The sequence below is a fragment of the Sebastes fasciatus genome, chromosome 11 (genome assembly GCF_043250625.1).
Source record: "Sebastes fasciatus isolate fSebFas1 chromosome 11, fSebFas1.pri, whole genome shotgun sequence".
Classification (NCBI taxonomy): Eukaryota; Metazoa; Chordata; class Actinopteri; order Perciformes; family Sebastidae; genus Sebastes; species Sebastes fasciatus.
Window position 1 is genome coordinate 16,105,295 of NC_133805.1, and position 12,825 is coordinate 16,118,119.

At 40.3% G+C, this 12,825-nt stretch overlaps 1 protein-coding gene and 1 long non-coding RNA gene across 2 annotated transcripts; one reads left to right on the forward strand and one right to left on the reverse strand.

Moving 5' to 3' along the window:
• Positions 1–3,569: 3,569 nt before the first annotated feature.
• LOC141777120 (uncharacterized) lies at positions 3,570–5,081 on the forward strand. The gene is made up of 2 exons (XR_012595853.1): positions 3,570–3,622; positions 3,721–5,081. It is a non-coding gene; the product is annotated as an uncharacterized LOC141777120 (long non-coding RNA).
• Positions 5,082–8,283: 3,202 nt separating this feature from the next.
• On the reverse strand, positions 8,284–9,571 carry ccl20a.3 (chemokine (C-C motif) ligand 20a, duplicate 3). Its single transcript, XM_074651098.1, has 4 exons — positions 9,378–9,571; positions 8,878–8,986; positions 8,705–8,779; positions 8,284–8,607 (listed from the first exon to the last, which is right to left on the reverse strand). Exons 1-4 carry the CDS (start codon positions 9,451–9,453, stop codon positions 8,559–8,561), a joined length of 309 nt encoding a protein of 102 aa, XP_074507199.1. The 5' UTR covers positions 9,454–9,571; the 3' UTR covers positions 8,284–8,558.
• Positions 9,572–12,825: the final 3,254 nt, after the last annotated feature.

A 12,825-nucleotide genomic window follows, 5' to 3' on the forward strand; every position in this document is an offset into this window, starting at 1 on the left:
AGGTTGGCGAGGAGAGTCAGCCCGGCACCCACGTTAGTGGCCTCTTTGCACGCATGTGCACTTCAGACCGACAACAACAGCCCACTCTTAGACCTGTTGATACCTTTTGTTTGTTGAAGTCTGAGGATGAGGAGGAGAAAAGAAAGGATTAGGGGAAGAAATGGGAGGGATTTTTTTTTTTTGGGTGGTGGGGGGCCCTCAGGAACATTCAGCGTTCACATTCATCTGATACACTGCTGGGGCTCCTCGGGGAGGCTGGAACAATACACGCACCAGCACGACAACATTCCTAGGGGTTAAAAAGGTCAAGGGTCGCCCAACGACCACCACCCTGCCAATCAGTCCCAAGGCACTAACTCTGTGCGTTTTGTTTTTGCTTTATGTCCTCGCACTTGTTGAACAGACTCTGCGCCTTGTGTTACGATGTGCCCTTTGCTCTCTAATAGACTAGATTGGCACAGAGCACTTTCACTGTTTCATGATGTTCTTGAGTCAGGTATCGACAGTTTAAATGTACAAATCCTGCTACACAGGAGAAGAAAATACATTTGCTAGAAGCTGCGCAGACCTTCAATTTAAGTTAGATTCTTTGGCCAAGTTTGCTTGATAATATACTTTTTTAGAATAAAGCCTGCAGCCTTTATGTCACATATAATATCCCAGCCAGATGTTTGGCAAGCCCAGATCTATATATGCTTGAAAAAGAACCACCACAAAGCAGCCAAACTGCAATTATACATAGTTTGAATAGATTTAAATGGCCACTTTAAATATAATGAACTCACCAGGGTCAGATATTAGGCCGAGGGCACTGTAGGTCCTTTAAGTCATTGCATGTTTTTCCTCTCTTGAAAAAAATCCTAGTTCAGTTTTTTTTTTCTTAAACACCACAGCACACTTCAAATAAAGTCTGAAGGCTGCCATTAAAGTGGAGCATATGCATGTGTAGGCATGGAGTGGCGTGCGAGGCCCCTACAGGCAGATTTCGGGTCTGTTAGTCATTACGGGTGAATGTACAGTACACACTGGAGTGGACACGCAGCTACATTAAAGTCTCGCCCACGGCCACATCGGACCACCCCAGAGACACACCGCTGGCACTTCCTTCACCCGCTTCCATCGCTCAGCCTTGAGGGGGGGGGGCGCGTTTTGGGGATTTCCGGAGGATGCACTGGACATTAATTGTCTGCTGATTAGGAAACTTTCTAGTGAAAATAATTGTGAATTTATATAATGGATTCCCAGAAAAGCTTTTATCCATGTTTCTGCACACATTTCTGTGCCTCTAACTGTCTTGTGTTTATGTGCTTTTGTCTTTTCTATGTAGGTTTTCTGCTTGAGACTCCATGAAGATCATCTCCAATCAGGTATACTGCACATCCTCATTAAAACAGCTTCATAAAATTTCTCTATTACTGAATATCCTCCATGTGTCACATTCCTTTGTCCTCTGTCTTGGTGGAGAGGCATCACAGAACTATAAAGCTCCCCCATTTTTTTTTTTTTTTTACCCCGCACACTAAATCGGCTTACAGTGAAGGAAGGAGACATCGCTCTCTATTAGTCCGCAGTTAGAAATGAAAGCCTATCTGGCTGCAGCTGTGGAGGAGCTCCGAAAGATGGGGGACGTTTATTGTCGGGAACAAATAGAGGCCTTTTAATTTTGTCTAGCAGCTGACGCCTCTCCCCACCCACTCCTCCAAAAACCGCTTTTGTCGGTAATGTAGAGTGGCAAGAGCGAGAAGTTTGCAGGAAAAAAGATAAAAGTGCTTGATGAGTTTGTTGGCGATAGGCTCGGAGAGAGAGGAAAGGCCCGGCTGTTAGCCATATGATGTAATTATCTGCCATTTCAAAAGATTATCTCGCTCCATCAATATAGTGTTTAAATGTGTGTGTGTGTGTGTGTGTGTGATTTGATCTCTGGTCTGTACCCCCGATGTAATGTTGAGACTCTGTGGCCTGCAGCTTGGCCCCCCATTTAAGCTGGGTTAGCTATGATCTGCCCCCCTCTAACCCCGATCCCTCCCCCCTCTGTTATCCCTCCCGCCCTCAGACACACACACACATATAGACTGAGTCTCTCAACACAAAAGAAATATTCAGCTGTAGAGCGGGGGTCCCTCAGAGGGCGCGACATTGAACTGGGGGGGGATTAAGAAGAAATGGCTGGCTGACACTGGGGTTGCCATGGCAAAGCCCCCCCTTTTCCTCATCTCCTGCCTCGACCCCTCCGCCTATTTTTTCGTTTTAGGTCTCATTGTGGGGTGAGGTGTGTGTGTGACTGATAGAGCAGGGAAGATGTAAGACGGCTTATGAATTTAGTCTCTTATCTGAGCTGCTCCACCCCGAGAGAGAGAGAGAGACTTCTAGTTCTCGCTGCAGTTCAGACACCACAAAAAAGGGTCTAAAAAATAGTTTATAGTGTTTTCTTATTTACTAAGTGGCTGTACATTTTCTACTACATCATAGGACATTATATGACTGCATATTTCTTTTACGATGATCACCCAAATTACGTTTCTACATATTCATAAAGGAAAGCTTGCCGTGAAAGAATGCAGAGGCGATAATTCAAAGAGCGGGACAAAAACCAAACTGTCTATTTTATGACCTTCTGAATTATAGTCGCCATAATGTGATGCATTACTCACTGGTTGTACCCGGTGTGTGTGATCACGCTAGCCTGACGTCTGCCTCCCTCAGCAGAGTAATGGATGCAGGTCTGGCCGGCCCAATGACATCAGCACACTAAGCCGATGAAACGGTGCGATGAATGACCATAGATCAGCGTTTAGCATCCTGACGTCAGCCCCCCGGTCTGCGCAGGAGCGCGGTGACAGTGTCGGTAGTTGTTCCCCAGCTATATGCCCCGCTCCTGACAATGGGAGCTCTCAGCCTGTGGTCGGGGCGATGGCTGGGGTCTGAAAGGCTTGGCTGCACAGTGGGACATCGCAGCATTGTTCTCCGGACTAGATGTCCATAAGAACCGTGGCAGGCTCCGAGATATTTCTCTTATATTGTTCTGAGCAATGTCAAACCAGAAAGGGAGGGGGGTTTAATACAAAAGTAAAACATTTATTTTATATATTTTTTGGTGAAACTTATCTGATTTAAAGGGTCAGTTCACTCAAATTACCAAAAAAAATTCTGATTCCAGCTTCTTAGATGTGAATATTTTCTGGTTTCTTTTCTCCTCTATGACAGTAAACTGAATATCTTTGAGTTGTGGACAAAACAAGACATTTGAGGACGTCATCTTGGGCTTTGGGAAACATTTTTCACAACATTTTCTGACATTTTATAGACAGAACAACTAATCGATTAATCTAGAAAATAATCGACAATGTTAATACTCGTTAGTTGCAGCCCTAATATTCGGTTAACAGCAGAAATCTCAGAGACAGATACCTGAAAACCTGCACAAAGGAAACCAAAATGGGCTACAAGACTAAATATTATAAAAGCAAATGGAGAACAATGTGTTTCTGCAATTTAAGGTGAACTGACCCTTTACAGATAAAAAAATACTGTGCAACATTTGTGCTAACAACTTCCTCTTCATCTGTGTTTCAGACGGCCAATTTGTGAAGTGAAGGTGAAAGAAGTTCCTCTAATTAATGAGGTGATGGTGACGCAATAAAGCAGTTAATGTTCCAGCTTAAACACACGACATGATAACATGTATAACATAACCAGAAGCATGTTTTGCCCCGTGGACAGACAGTGGACTCATTCTGCCGCTGTCCTGCGTCATTACGTCCCTCTGCTGTGCGACCTGACCTCTGGGGTTTGACTGACGTCCTCGGCTCTGTCCCTGTCCCCTCTCTGTATCCCTCCCCTCCTCCTCTACGCCCTGCCTCGTCTTGTCAGCTCGGCTCACGCTCACAGTCCTGCTTGCCTCGGCGAACATTCAACGCTGTCGGTGAGTTTTGGTATGGATCACATAAAAACCATCGACCGTTGACTGTGCCCCGAGGCTTTGCTCTGACGACGACGGCCGGAATGAGCACAAAAAAAATGAACAAAAGGGCAAGTGGGCGCATGCAGAATCTAGAAACGAAGACACGCACACACATGCACAAAAGTGACACTCTGTTTCCACTGTACCCAAAGACCAAAGGTCACAATCAACATTCATTGCTGTCGCTGGGTTGGACTGTGTAGAAAAGCTCACTGAACAATGAGTGCAACTGTGGCCCAGATCTGCCTGACTCGCGTCTCAGCCAATCAGCCGACCGGATGTGAAACACTTTGATTTCTTTATTTATATTCTACTTGTTTTTCACTTCTATTTTCTTCCTCCCTCCCCGGCGCTGCATAGTCTTCAGGGGAAGAGAGAGAGAGAGAGAGAGGGAGACACAAATAGACTTCTGGCGGCTCTTGCTTGTCCTCATCCTCCTCTCCTCTCCTCTAATTGGTGGTTATGTGTGCAGCAAGGGGGAAGGAAGCGGAGTGAATGTGTAATCATTTGGAGTCTCTTCTCCTTTAGATGTTTCATCCCTCTCTTTTTTGTTTGTCTAATTATACACCGGGCTCGGTTAACTCTGTGTTAGCTGCGCCGGCGAGAACGAGCGGGTGACAAAGAGAGGGAGGACGAGGGGGCAGCAAAAGAGGCGGAGAGATTATAGCACCGGTAAAATTATCTAGTTTTCCCACTATATTTATTCTAATATTCTTCCTGGTGTTGCTGCAAAAGCGTTGGGATATAAAGCAATTTGCAAATGCAGAGAGAAGATTGTTTTTCACCTCTCTGACTGAGGACGTCTCATTATCTGTGTTTGAGCTTCATGAGAGACTGTCTGGTTTCCTGCCTGCCTCTGTGTGTGTGTCTGTGTGTGCACGTATGCCATGATAGAAGACCTGTCTGCTGATCTCAGAGTGCAATATGTTATTTTCTTTCTATACTAAACAGCCCGCTCCCTCATGGGAAAACACAAGTCTATAACCTTGTCTTCCTTCAGACAGTCTGGGACCGGTCATGCATCTCTTGTATCATGTAGTGTAAACACACAGTTGACATATATATATTTATGTAGGAATGTGTTTCATTCATTCATTCAATAAAGCTCAACCAGAATCCATGCATTAGTGTCTGATGTGATTATTTACGGCGTGTATTCCACATATAACTCCCATTCAGTGATGTTCCAACTCCAAGATGTACTCCCTCTGTCATTTAGCAACCCATGTCCATGTCCCTCTCTCTCTCTCTCTCCCCCAGTCTCTCTGTATTATTCATAGAAAAGCACTCTGCACAGTGGTGCAGAACAGTGGAGGTGATGTAACAGTGGCTGCGAGCGTGGCTCCGGACTGTCATTTGGGATGGATTCATGCGACAGGAGAAAACGCTCATTTGTGCGTTTGTTCGGCTTTTGTTGGTGTTGCCAACAGCTTCGCCAACAGCTGATGGCCAATGATGAAGCACATCCGTGATAAAAGTGTAATTTGTTAGCAGATTAAATCACACTTCAAAGACTTGAAGCCCGCTCATAATGTGCAAATATTTTAAGAGAAGTGTGCGGAGATGCAGCTAAAAGTCCACGTCATTGTGTGATCCAGTACTGAACATTATCATATTGCGTGATGAAACATTTTCACTCACAAATAGCCCTGAAACAGCAAAACTTTATAAAAGTGTTGCTGAGACCTCATTTGACAGCACTTATTCTTTGAAGTGATTGTACTGCCATCTAGTGTCCAAAAAGTTATTTTACATGACTTTATGTACAAGGGTTAGGGTGATGTGGAAATGACATGATGTAGTTTACAGGTCATTATTCATTTTAACTTATCCTGGATCTACAATGTTTTTTTCTTTGATTTAAAAATGCATTCATGCTTTTTATCACCTCTTTTGTAACAGCTGAGCACTTTGTAACCCTGGCTTTTGGTTTTGTATATTTAAAGTGCTTTGTCAAGATAAAGTTACTGGGGAACAGAATCCATTAATCATATTATTATGAATAAGAAATATGACTACGTTTGAAGGTAGACAGAAACTGAATTAAATTATTAAAGGAACAGTGTGTCACATTTCGGGGGATCTATTAGCAGAAATGGAATATCATTTTCATAAATATGTTTTCATTAGTGTATAATCACCTGAAGAATAGTTGTGTTTTCATTAGCTTAGAATGAGCCCTTCATATCTACATAGGGAGCGGGTCCTCTTCACGGAGTCCGCCATGTTGCCATGTTTTCTACAGTAGCCCAGAACGGACAAACCAAACACTGGCTCTAGAGAGAGCCTTTCACGTTTTTACGTTACCCGAAGCCTACCGTAGTTCTCGGACACGCTAGTGAAACTGCGGTAACGTGAGTCGCAGAGTGCAAAAACGTGGTGCCTTCTGACAACCGTTGCTCCTAAAGTAGTGTTATTATGGTAAGGGTGGCCTCTGAGCGAGGTGAACGGCGTTACCACAGTTTTGCAATCGGCGCCTCACGTTACTGCAAAGGGAAGAGTTAGCGGAGGGGTAATCAGTTGGTTGCAATCTGCAACCACACCACTAGATGGCACCAGAGTCCTACACAATGTACCTTTATTAGGCAAGGCAAGGCAAGGCATCTTTATTTGTATAGCACATTTCAACAACAGGGCAATTCAAAGTGCTTTACATAAACATTCAAGAACATTGCGACAAAGTGCAAAAGAACATTAAGACGTAATTAAAACAGTTATAAAAACTTTAAAACATTAAAACATTAAAGATTAGAAAATAAAAACAAGCTAAAAATAAAAGCTAGGATAGAAGCTAAAATAGCATAAAACACAAAAGACTAAAAGCTCTAGTGCAGTATCAGATCATTATCTGGTTTAATTAAAGGCAGCCGCAAACAGGAAAGTTTTAAGCTTTGTTTTAAAAGAACTCAGAGTTGTAGCGGTCCTGCAGTTTTCTGGGAGCTTGTTCCAGATATTTGGTGCATAAAAACTGAACGCTGCTTCTGCATGTTTAGTTCTGACTCTGGGGACACTAAGCAGACCTGATCCAGATGATCTGAGAGGTCTGGATGGTTCATAACACAGCAGAAGATCAGAAATATATTTTGGCCCTAAACCGTGTAGTGCTTTGTAAACCAGCAGCAGTATTTTGAAATCAATTCTCTGAGAAACAGGCAGCCAGTGTAGAGACTTCAGAACTGGACTGATCTTACTGGGTCTTAGTGAGGACTCTAGCAGCAGCGCTCTGAATCAGCTGCAGCTGTCTGATCGATTTTTTAGGAAGACCAGTAAAGACGCCGTTACAGTAGTCAAGTCGGCTGAAGATAAATGCATATAATAGACCAAAGGTAGTCCCTAAATACTCACTCAGTGTGTTATTTTATTGCTTATTAGACAATTTCATAATAAGGACACCCACGTGTTAAGAATTTATTGTTGCATCCTGCCTGCAAATAATTTTTTTCTTTAATATCAATTTTCCCCATTCTATTTTAATCATCATTTAATTTCCTAGCAAGGCTCCAAATGCTTATATATTGGGTTGTTTGTTTTTTAATTTAAATTTAACAAGCTGAACTTCACTGCACAACTTGTCTATATAAACACTTAACATATAATCAACAGCATCTTGACAGACGGTTTCAATAGGAGGACAATTAATGTGTCTGCTTCCTGTCTCGTCTGCAAGTAGGAAGCTGCCTTTTTATATAATCTCATGTTGCACTGCAACAAATATGTCATGGACTACGGGACTATGTGTTTAAATAATGCACAAAACAATTTATGATGTAATAATGCAACCAAAAATGCCACACCTTTGATTGAATGTTTATTTAAATGAGTATCATAAAGCTTTAAAACTAAGGGGACATTTAGAGAATAATCTTGGTTCAAGAAGTCGGTCTTGTCTGGCCCTTTAAAGGTATTTAAATTGTTTTTCAAGATTTGATAGTTCCTTTGTTAAAGGACTTTGTTTACAACAGTAGGGTCCCTTCAGAAAATCATTACACCTATTGATTAAACTTCATTACACTTCATTAAAGCTGATGTCAGCGTTTGTGTCAACATGGAAATACCTGTTCTGCTGCGTGCTTCAAATAAACAGCTCTCACGACTTCCTCATGCTGATGTCACAGGACTTTCACCTCATTGTGTTTAAACATTTACCACGTTTTGATTACAGGACAAAAAACTTCCAGAGCTGGAATTTCTCACCGTGACTAAATAAACAAGGAGAGATAAGATCTGGTATGCTGTCAGGGAAGTGTAAAGGTGTTGTTATTTCAGTTCTGTGTAAAGTTTACACACACAGACGAGTGTTTCATTAAGACACCTGTCACAACTTTTTTTTTTTTTTAACAAAACTTTAATGAGTTTATATTACAACATGTACAAATATAACATTTTATAAAAACCAATGCATATAAAAATAATATTATATAATGCATTTACAACTGAGCTGATGCCTGTATTGCGTAATAGCACTTTAAAAAAATTATTATCAGCAGTTTTGTTAAACCAGCTTCAAACAGGAGTTCATTGAAACATCATCGGTAACTGGATAACAGGCAGAAAGCAGTTTGGGCTCCACCGTCTCTCTTCAAATAGCAGAATAACTCTATTTCTGCCCCTGTGACGTCTTGATGTGAACCAATTGTGCTTTATTCCTGCAATGAGAATTGATTTTTTTTATTATTTTAGCCATACTCTTGTGCAAATACATTTCAAAGCTTACAGAACGATGCTGTTTCTTAGTTATCTTACCTTAAAAGGTTGATGTACCCCATCACCCAGTTGTGAGCAGGATTGGTGCATGCTCTACCCCTCGGTGTGTGGAAACTAAAAGGAAAGAAACAAAATGAATATTTGTATACTTATGATGAACATTATGTCTCATGTGTTATTTATTCTCTGGTTGAGAAGGAGGAGATACTCACATGATGGCAGGGATGTGACACAGCTGTGTGACATCCTGGACCGAGTACCCCTTGATTTTAGAAAAATGTATTCTGCCTGTTATGTAACTTCGACAGCATCCGTGATACGCTGTGAAACAAGAGAAGAGATGATTAGATGCTGGAAAAGTTAAGAGAAATTAGTCTATTATTGTGAGGATGAAACTAAATAACAAACCAAATTTAAAAACAAAACAAAATTTGAAACAACATTGCTTTTTTTCGTGTAGTTATTTGTTTTTTTGGATTGTTGTCTACTGATTGGTGAGTTTTTCTGCTTATTTTGTAGTATTTTTTTTTGTATTTTTAAATGACTTTAGCTTAATTTTCTTTTCTTTTTGTCCTTATATTGAGGGGAGGTCCGTTGTATAAGCCTGTGGCTTCTTGACCTCTCCTGTAACATTTCTTATTATTTTTTTATCTGGATTTTAAGAAGTTGTATGTCTGTGCAAATAAATAAACATAAACAAAACAGTACATACCCGTAGCTGCGTTTGTGGCCAGCAGACAAGCGGCGAGGACCGTGATAACCATCACTGCAGCTCTGATTGACACCATGTCTTCCTCTGTGTTGTGCAGCAGTGACTCTGAGCTGAGCTGTTGTCTCTCTCGTCTGTCCTCAGGTGGAGTTGTTGAGAGGTTGTGGTGACTGAGCTGTTGATCACAGCCGCCTTTTATATTCCTCAGAGTAGCAGGAAACTTCCACTAATGAGATCTGCACACAGCAAGTATTACACCACCACAGAAATTCCCCTCACCTTCCCCAGTGTGAAAAAAAGGGAACGATTTGGGGAGGGAAATATATCACACACACACATTTATTATGTACATATATATACACAGATCATAATAATTTGGAAAAACTACATAGAAATCGTAGAAACTTTTTTGTTGTTTAAAGGTCAAGTTGCAGAATAAAAATAAAAATAACCAATATCATCATTCAGTATCATTTCTGGGATTTTACTATCAAGATGAATGAATTAATGTCACTGAATTATGATTTAGCACAATTACACGATGGATATGAATAGAACAGGCACCCAGAGTATCACTGAGAGTAACATGTTGACAAAATATAAAAAATAATTGAACATCTAATTACAAACGACTTAAACAGACAGAAACTGTGATTGTTGGGTGTTCCCTTCACCACACCTGGATATAACAAAGAGTCCTGTATTCAGTGCGACATTGGAAGTTACGCAGGTGTGGTTCCTCACTGTGCACGTAGTTCTGTTAAAGGCTGAATATATTTAATCAAAGCAAAGAATTTGACATTTGAAATTTAGAGAGGATGAAGTTCCACTGAAGACCTCGTTGTGCACCGTGTGGGCCCCTATAAGTAGGTTGCTTTGAGGTTCTTTTCTAGGTCAGAGGAACACTTACTATATACTCAAGAACCGTGCATCAAAGGAAAAAAGTGCATGCATGGGGTGCGCTGAAATAGGTCACGAAACGCTTAACTTTTGTCCAATTGTGCATTACAAACTTTCCAACAAAACCACATTATGTTTGAAACACATAAGTCACCGCTGATTTCCTGCAGAGTGCATTCTCACGGCATTATAACTCAACTTAATTATTGTCTCGGATTTACATTAGCAATGAGACAAATCTTAAAACAATACTCACATAAAAGAGTTATTGGTCATTGTAATATTCCCCCTGTTCAGACTAGACGTGAAGTGAACTCTTTCCAGTGCACCTCAAATGTAAGTAACGGGGACAAAATCCACAATTCAGTTAGTATAAAGCATCGACAGTCTGAATTAGTCAAATAAAGTGGGTATCTTTTAAAGGTACTTTTTTTTCCTAGAAATAAAAGCTCTTTTAATGTACATATGGGCGTATTTCTTTAAAACAGACTTTAAAAAAGTATAAAAACCTTTACTTTCATGAAAGGGATATTTTAAGAAACCAGATTTTCGTGAGAACAAGACATCATATGACACCCACTCACAGAGAGAAGAAGGGGTTTAAGAAGACAGCTCAGCTGTGATCTTTCAATAAGCCATGGCTTTTTCACAGCCCACTCCAAACCAGTGAGCTGAGAAAACAAATCTATCACGGGAAATAACCGTTTAATATTACTGTAAATTCCTTTAGGATGAGGAGTTGATTGAGTAGACATTTTGGCTCGTCATAGCACGTGTGTTACTAACAACATTAACAATTGTTCCAAGCCATGACAGTGTGACAGTGAGGCAGCACGCTCAATACCAGGACCCTGAAACTGAAGCAGCTAAATGGAGTTCAGCCATCATTCATGTTACCGAGACATGTCAAAATGATCTTCTGTGAAAAGTAGGCAGGGGGTAGGCAGTATTTTTTTGGCATCATTTGGGCAAAAATTCCATAACAACCTTTCAGCATATTATAATTCAAGTGTTCTGAGAGAAAACTAGACTTCTGCACCTCTTCATGGCTCTGTTTTCAGGCTTTAGAAAATCTACTTTGGCCAATCACAGGTCATTTCAGAGAGAGAGCTTTCCTATTGAGCGTTCTTATTGGCTGTGCTCCGGCTAGTGGGCGGTACTTGGTATTTCCTCAACTGATCTCAACATGTCTGCCGGGTCACAAACGTTCTCATTTTACAGCTAAACAGTACACTACAAGATGTTTCTGAAAACATTTGAGGGGAGAAATAGGCATTACAGTAACAGAATATTGATTCATATTTGATCAGCGCTGCCTAGTTTGACCGTTTGATCGGAGTTTGTGAGATATTGACAGCTGCTCATAGACGGCAGGCTCCAGATCAGCTGTGATTGGTTGTTTTCCTCCAGTCTGTGAAATCTTGCAGATGCCTTCAGGAGCACCGGAGGACACAGAGGCACATGATTTTTTTTTCAGATTACTTGTCTCATGCAGTATTGTCAAGATATAGTGACCGTTTTATAAAAATAACTTTTTTAATCATATTTGCTCCAATTCTACCTACTGCAGTATTCCAATGAAAAATAAATGAAAAAGAAGATTGTTTTAGTATGTTTAGAGGTTTTGTTATACTAAAAATGCTTGATTTGACTCTGACTTGCTTGTCACTTGGTGGTTTTATCTGCATCATCCCAGTTTCATAATTGCATTTCACTGTAATATATACAGATGATTATAAGCAATGGTAATGTGTGATATTAACCGTGGATGCCGATTGACAAATTATAACCAGTATACTAAATCAGTATAAATGATAATTGGATGTAATGACAATAAATAAAATGAAATCGGTGTGCGGTCATAATTGCAGACTAAATGTCTTTTCTATGTTGCCTCATAATGTTGTCTGTGTGCAGCAAAAAAAAAAGGTCAGCAGGATGTTATGTTGTGAGGTCTGGTTTGGGGTTCCTGTCAAACTATTGTTGTATATTTATTGTGCTGAGATCTCTCTTGAAAAACAAATCTCAAGCTGTCAATAAGACACAATAAGATCTCATTACCAGTGCTGCAAGGAGTATTCAGATATTGTACTTGCAGTAAGTAAAAGAAGCGATATCACATCATAAAAATACTCTATTCAAAATGTAACTTAAGTGAAAGTATTTGAAATGTATTATCAGCATATACAATATAAAACCATATCAGACCCACGTCAACAGTAGATGTCACATAGAAGTGATGTACAGCATCTGAAAGCTGGGAACCTTAAGATTAATTTGAGATGCAGCTCAGCACTGTGTCAAGTTGTTCTAGTCATAAATAAGATTTTTTTTTAAATAATTCATTAATTAAAATAAATTGTGAAAGTGTATAAGAACTTAGAACAATATGATAGAAGTGTATGATGGCTATCCCCATGCTCTATTATGTCTCTTAAGTAGTTGCAGCAATTTTGGGGTTGATACCATTTGTTACACAGATTTGGTGCTAAATTTAACAATTTTTATCACTCAAGAATTGATAAAAAAAAAAATCAGTAATCCCTCCAAA

Coding starts and splice junctions, on each gene's coding strand:
- ccl20a.3 (XM_074651098.1), bottom strand. CDS start 9,453: ATGGTGTCAATCAGAGCTGCAGTGATGGTTATCACGGTCCTCGCCGCT. Junction 8,987..9,377: donor GGCCACAAACGCAGCTACGG/GTATGTACTGTT, acceptor CTTGTTTCACAG/CGTATCACGGATGCTGTCGA. Junction 8,608..8,704: donor GGGTACATCAACCTTTTAAG/GTAAGATAACTA, acceptor TTCTCATTGCAG/GAATAAAGCACAATTGGTTC.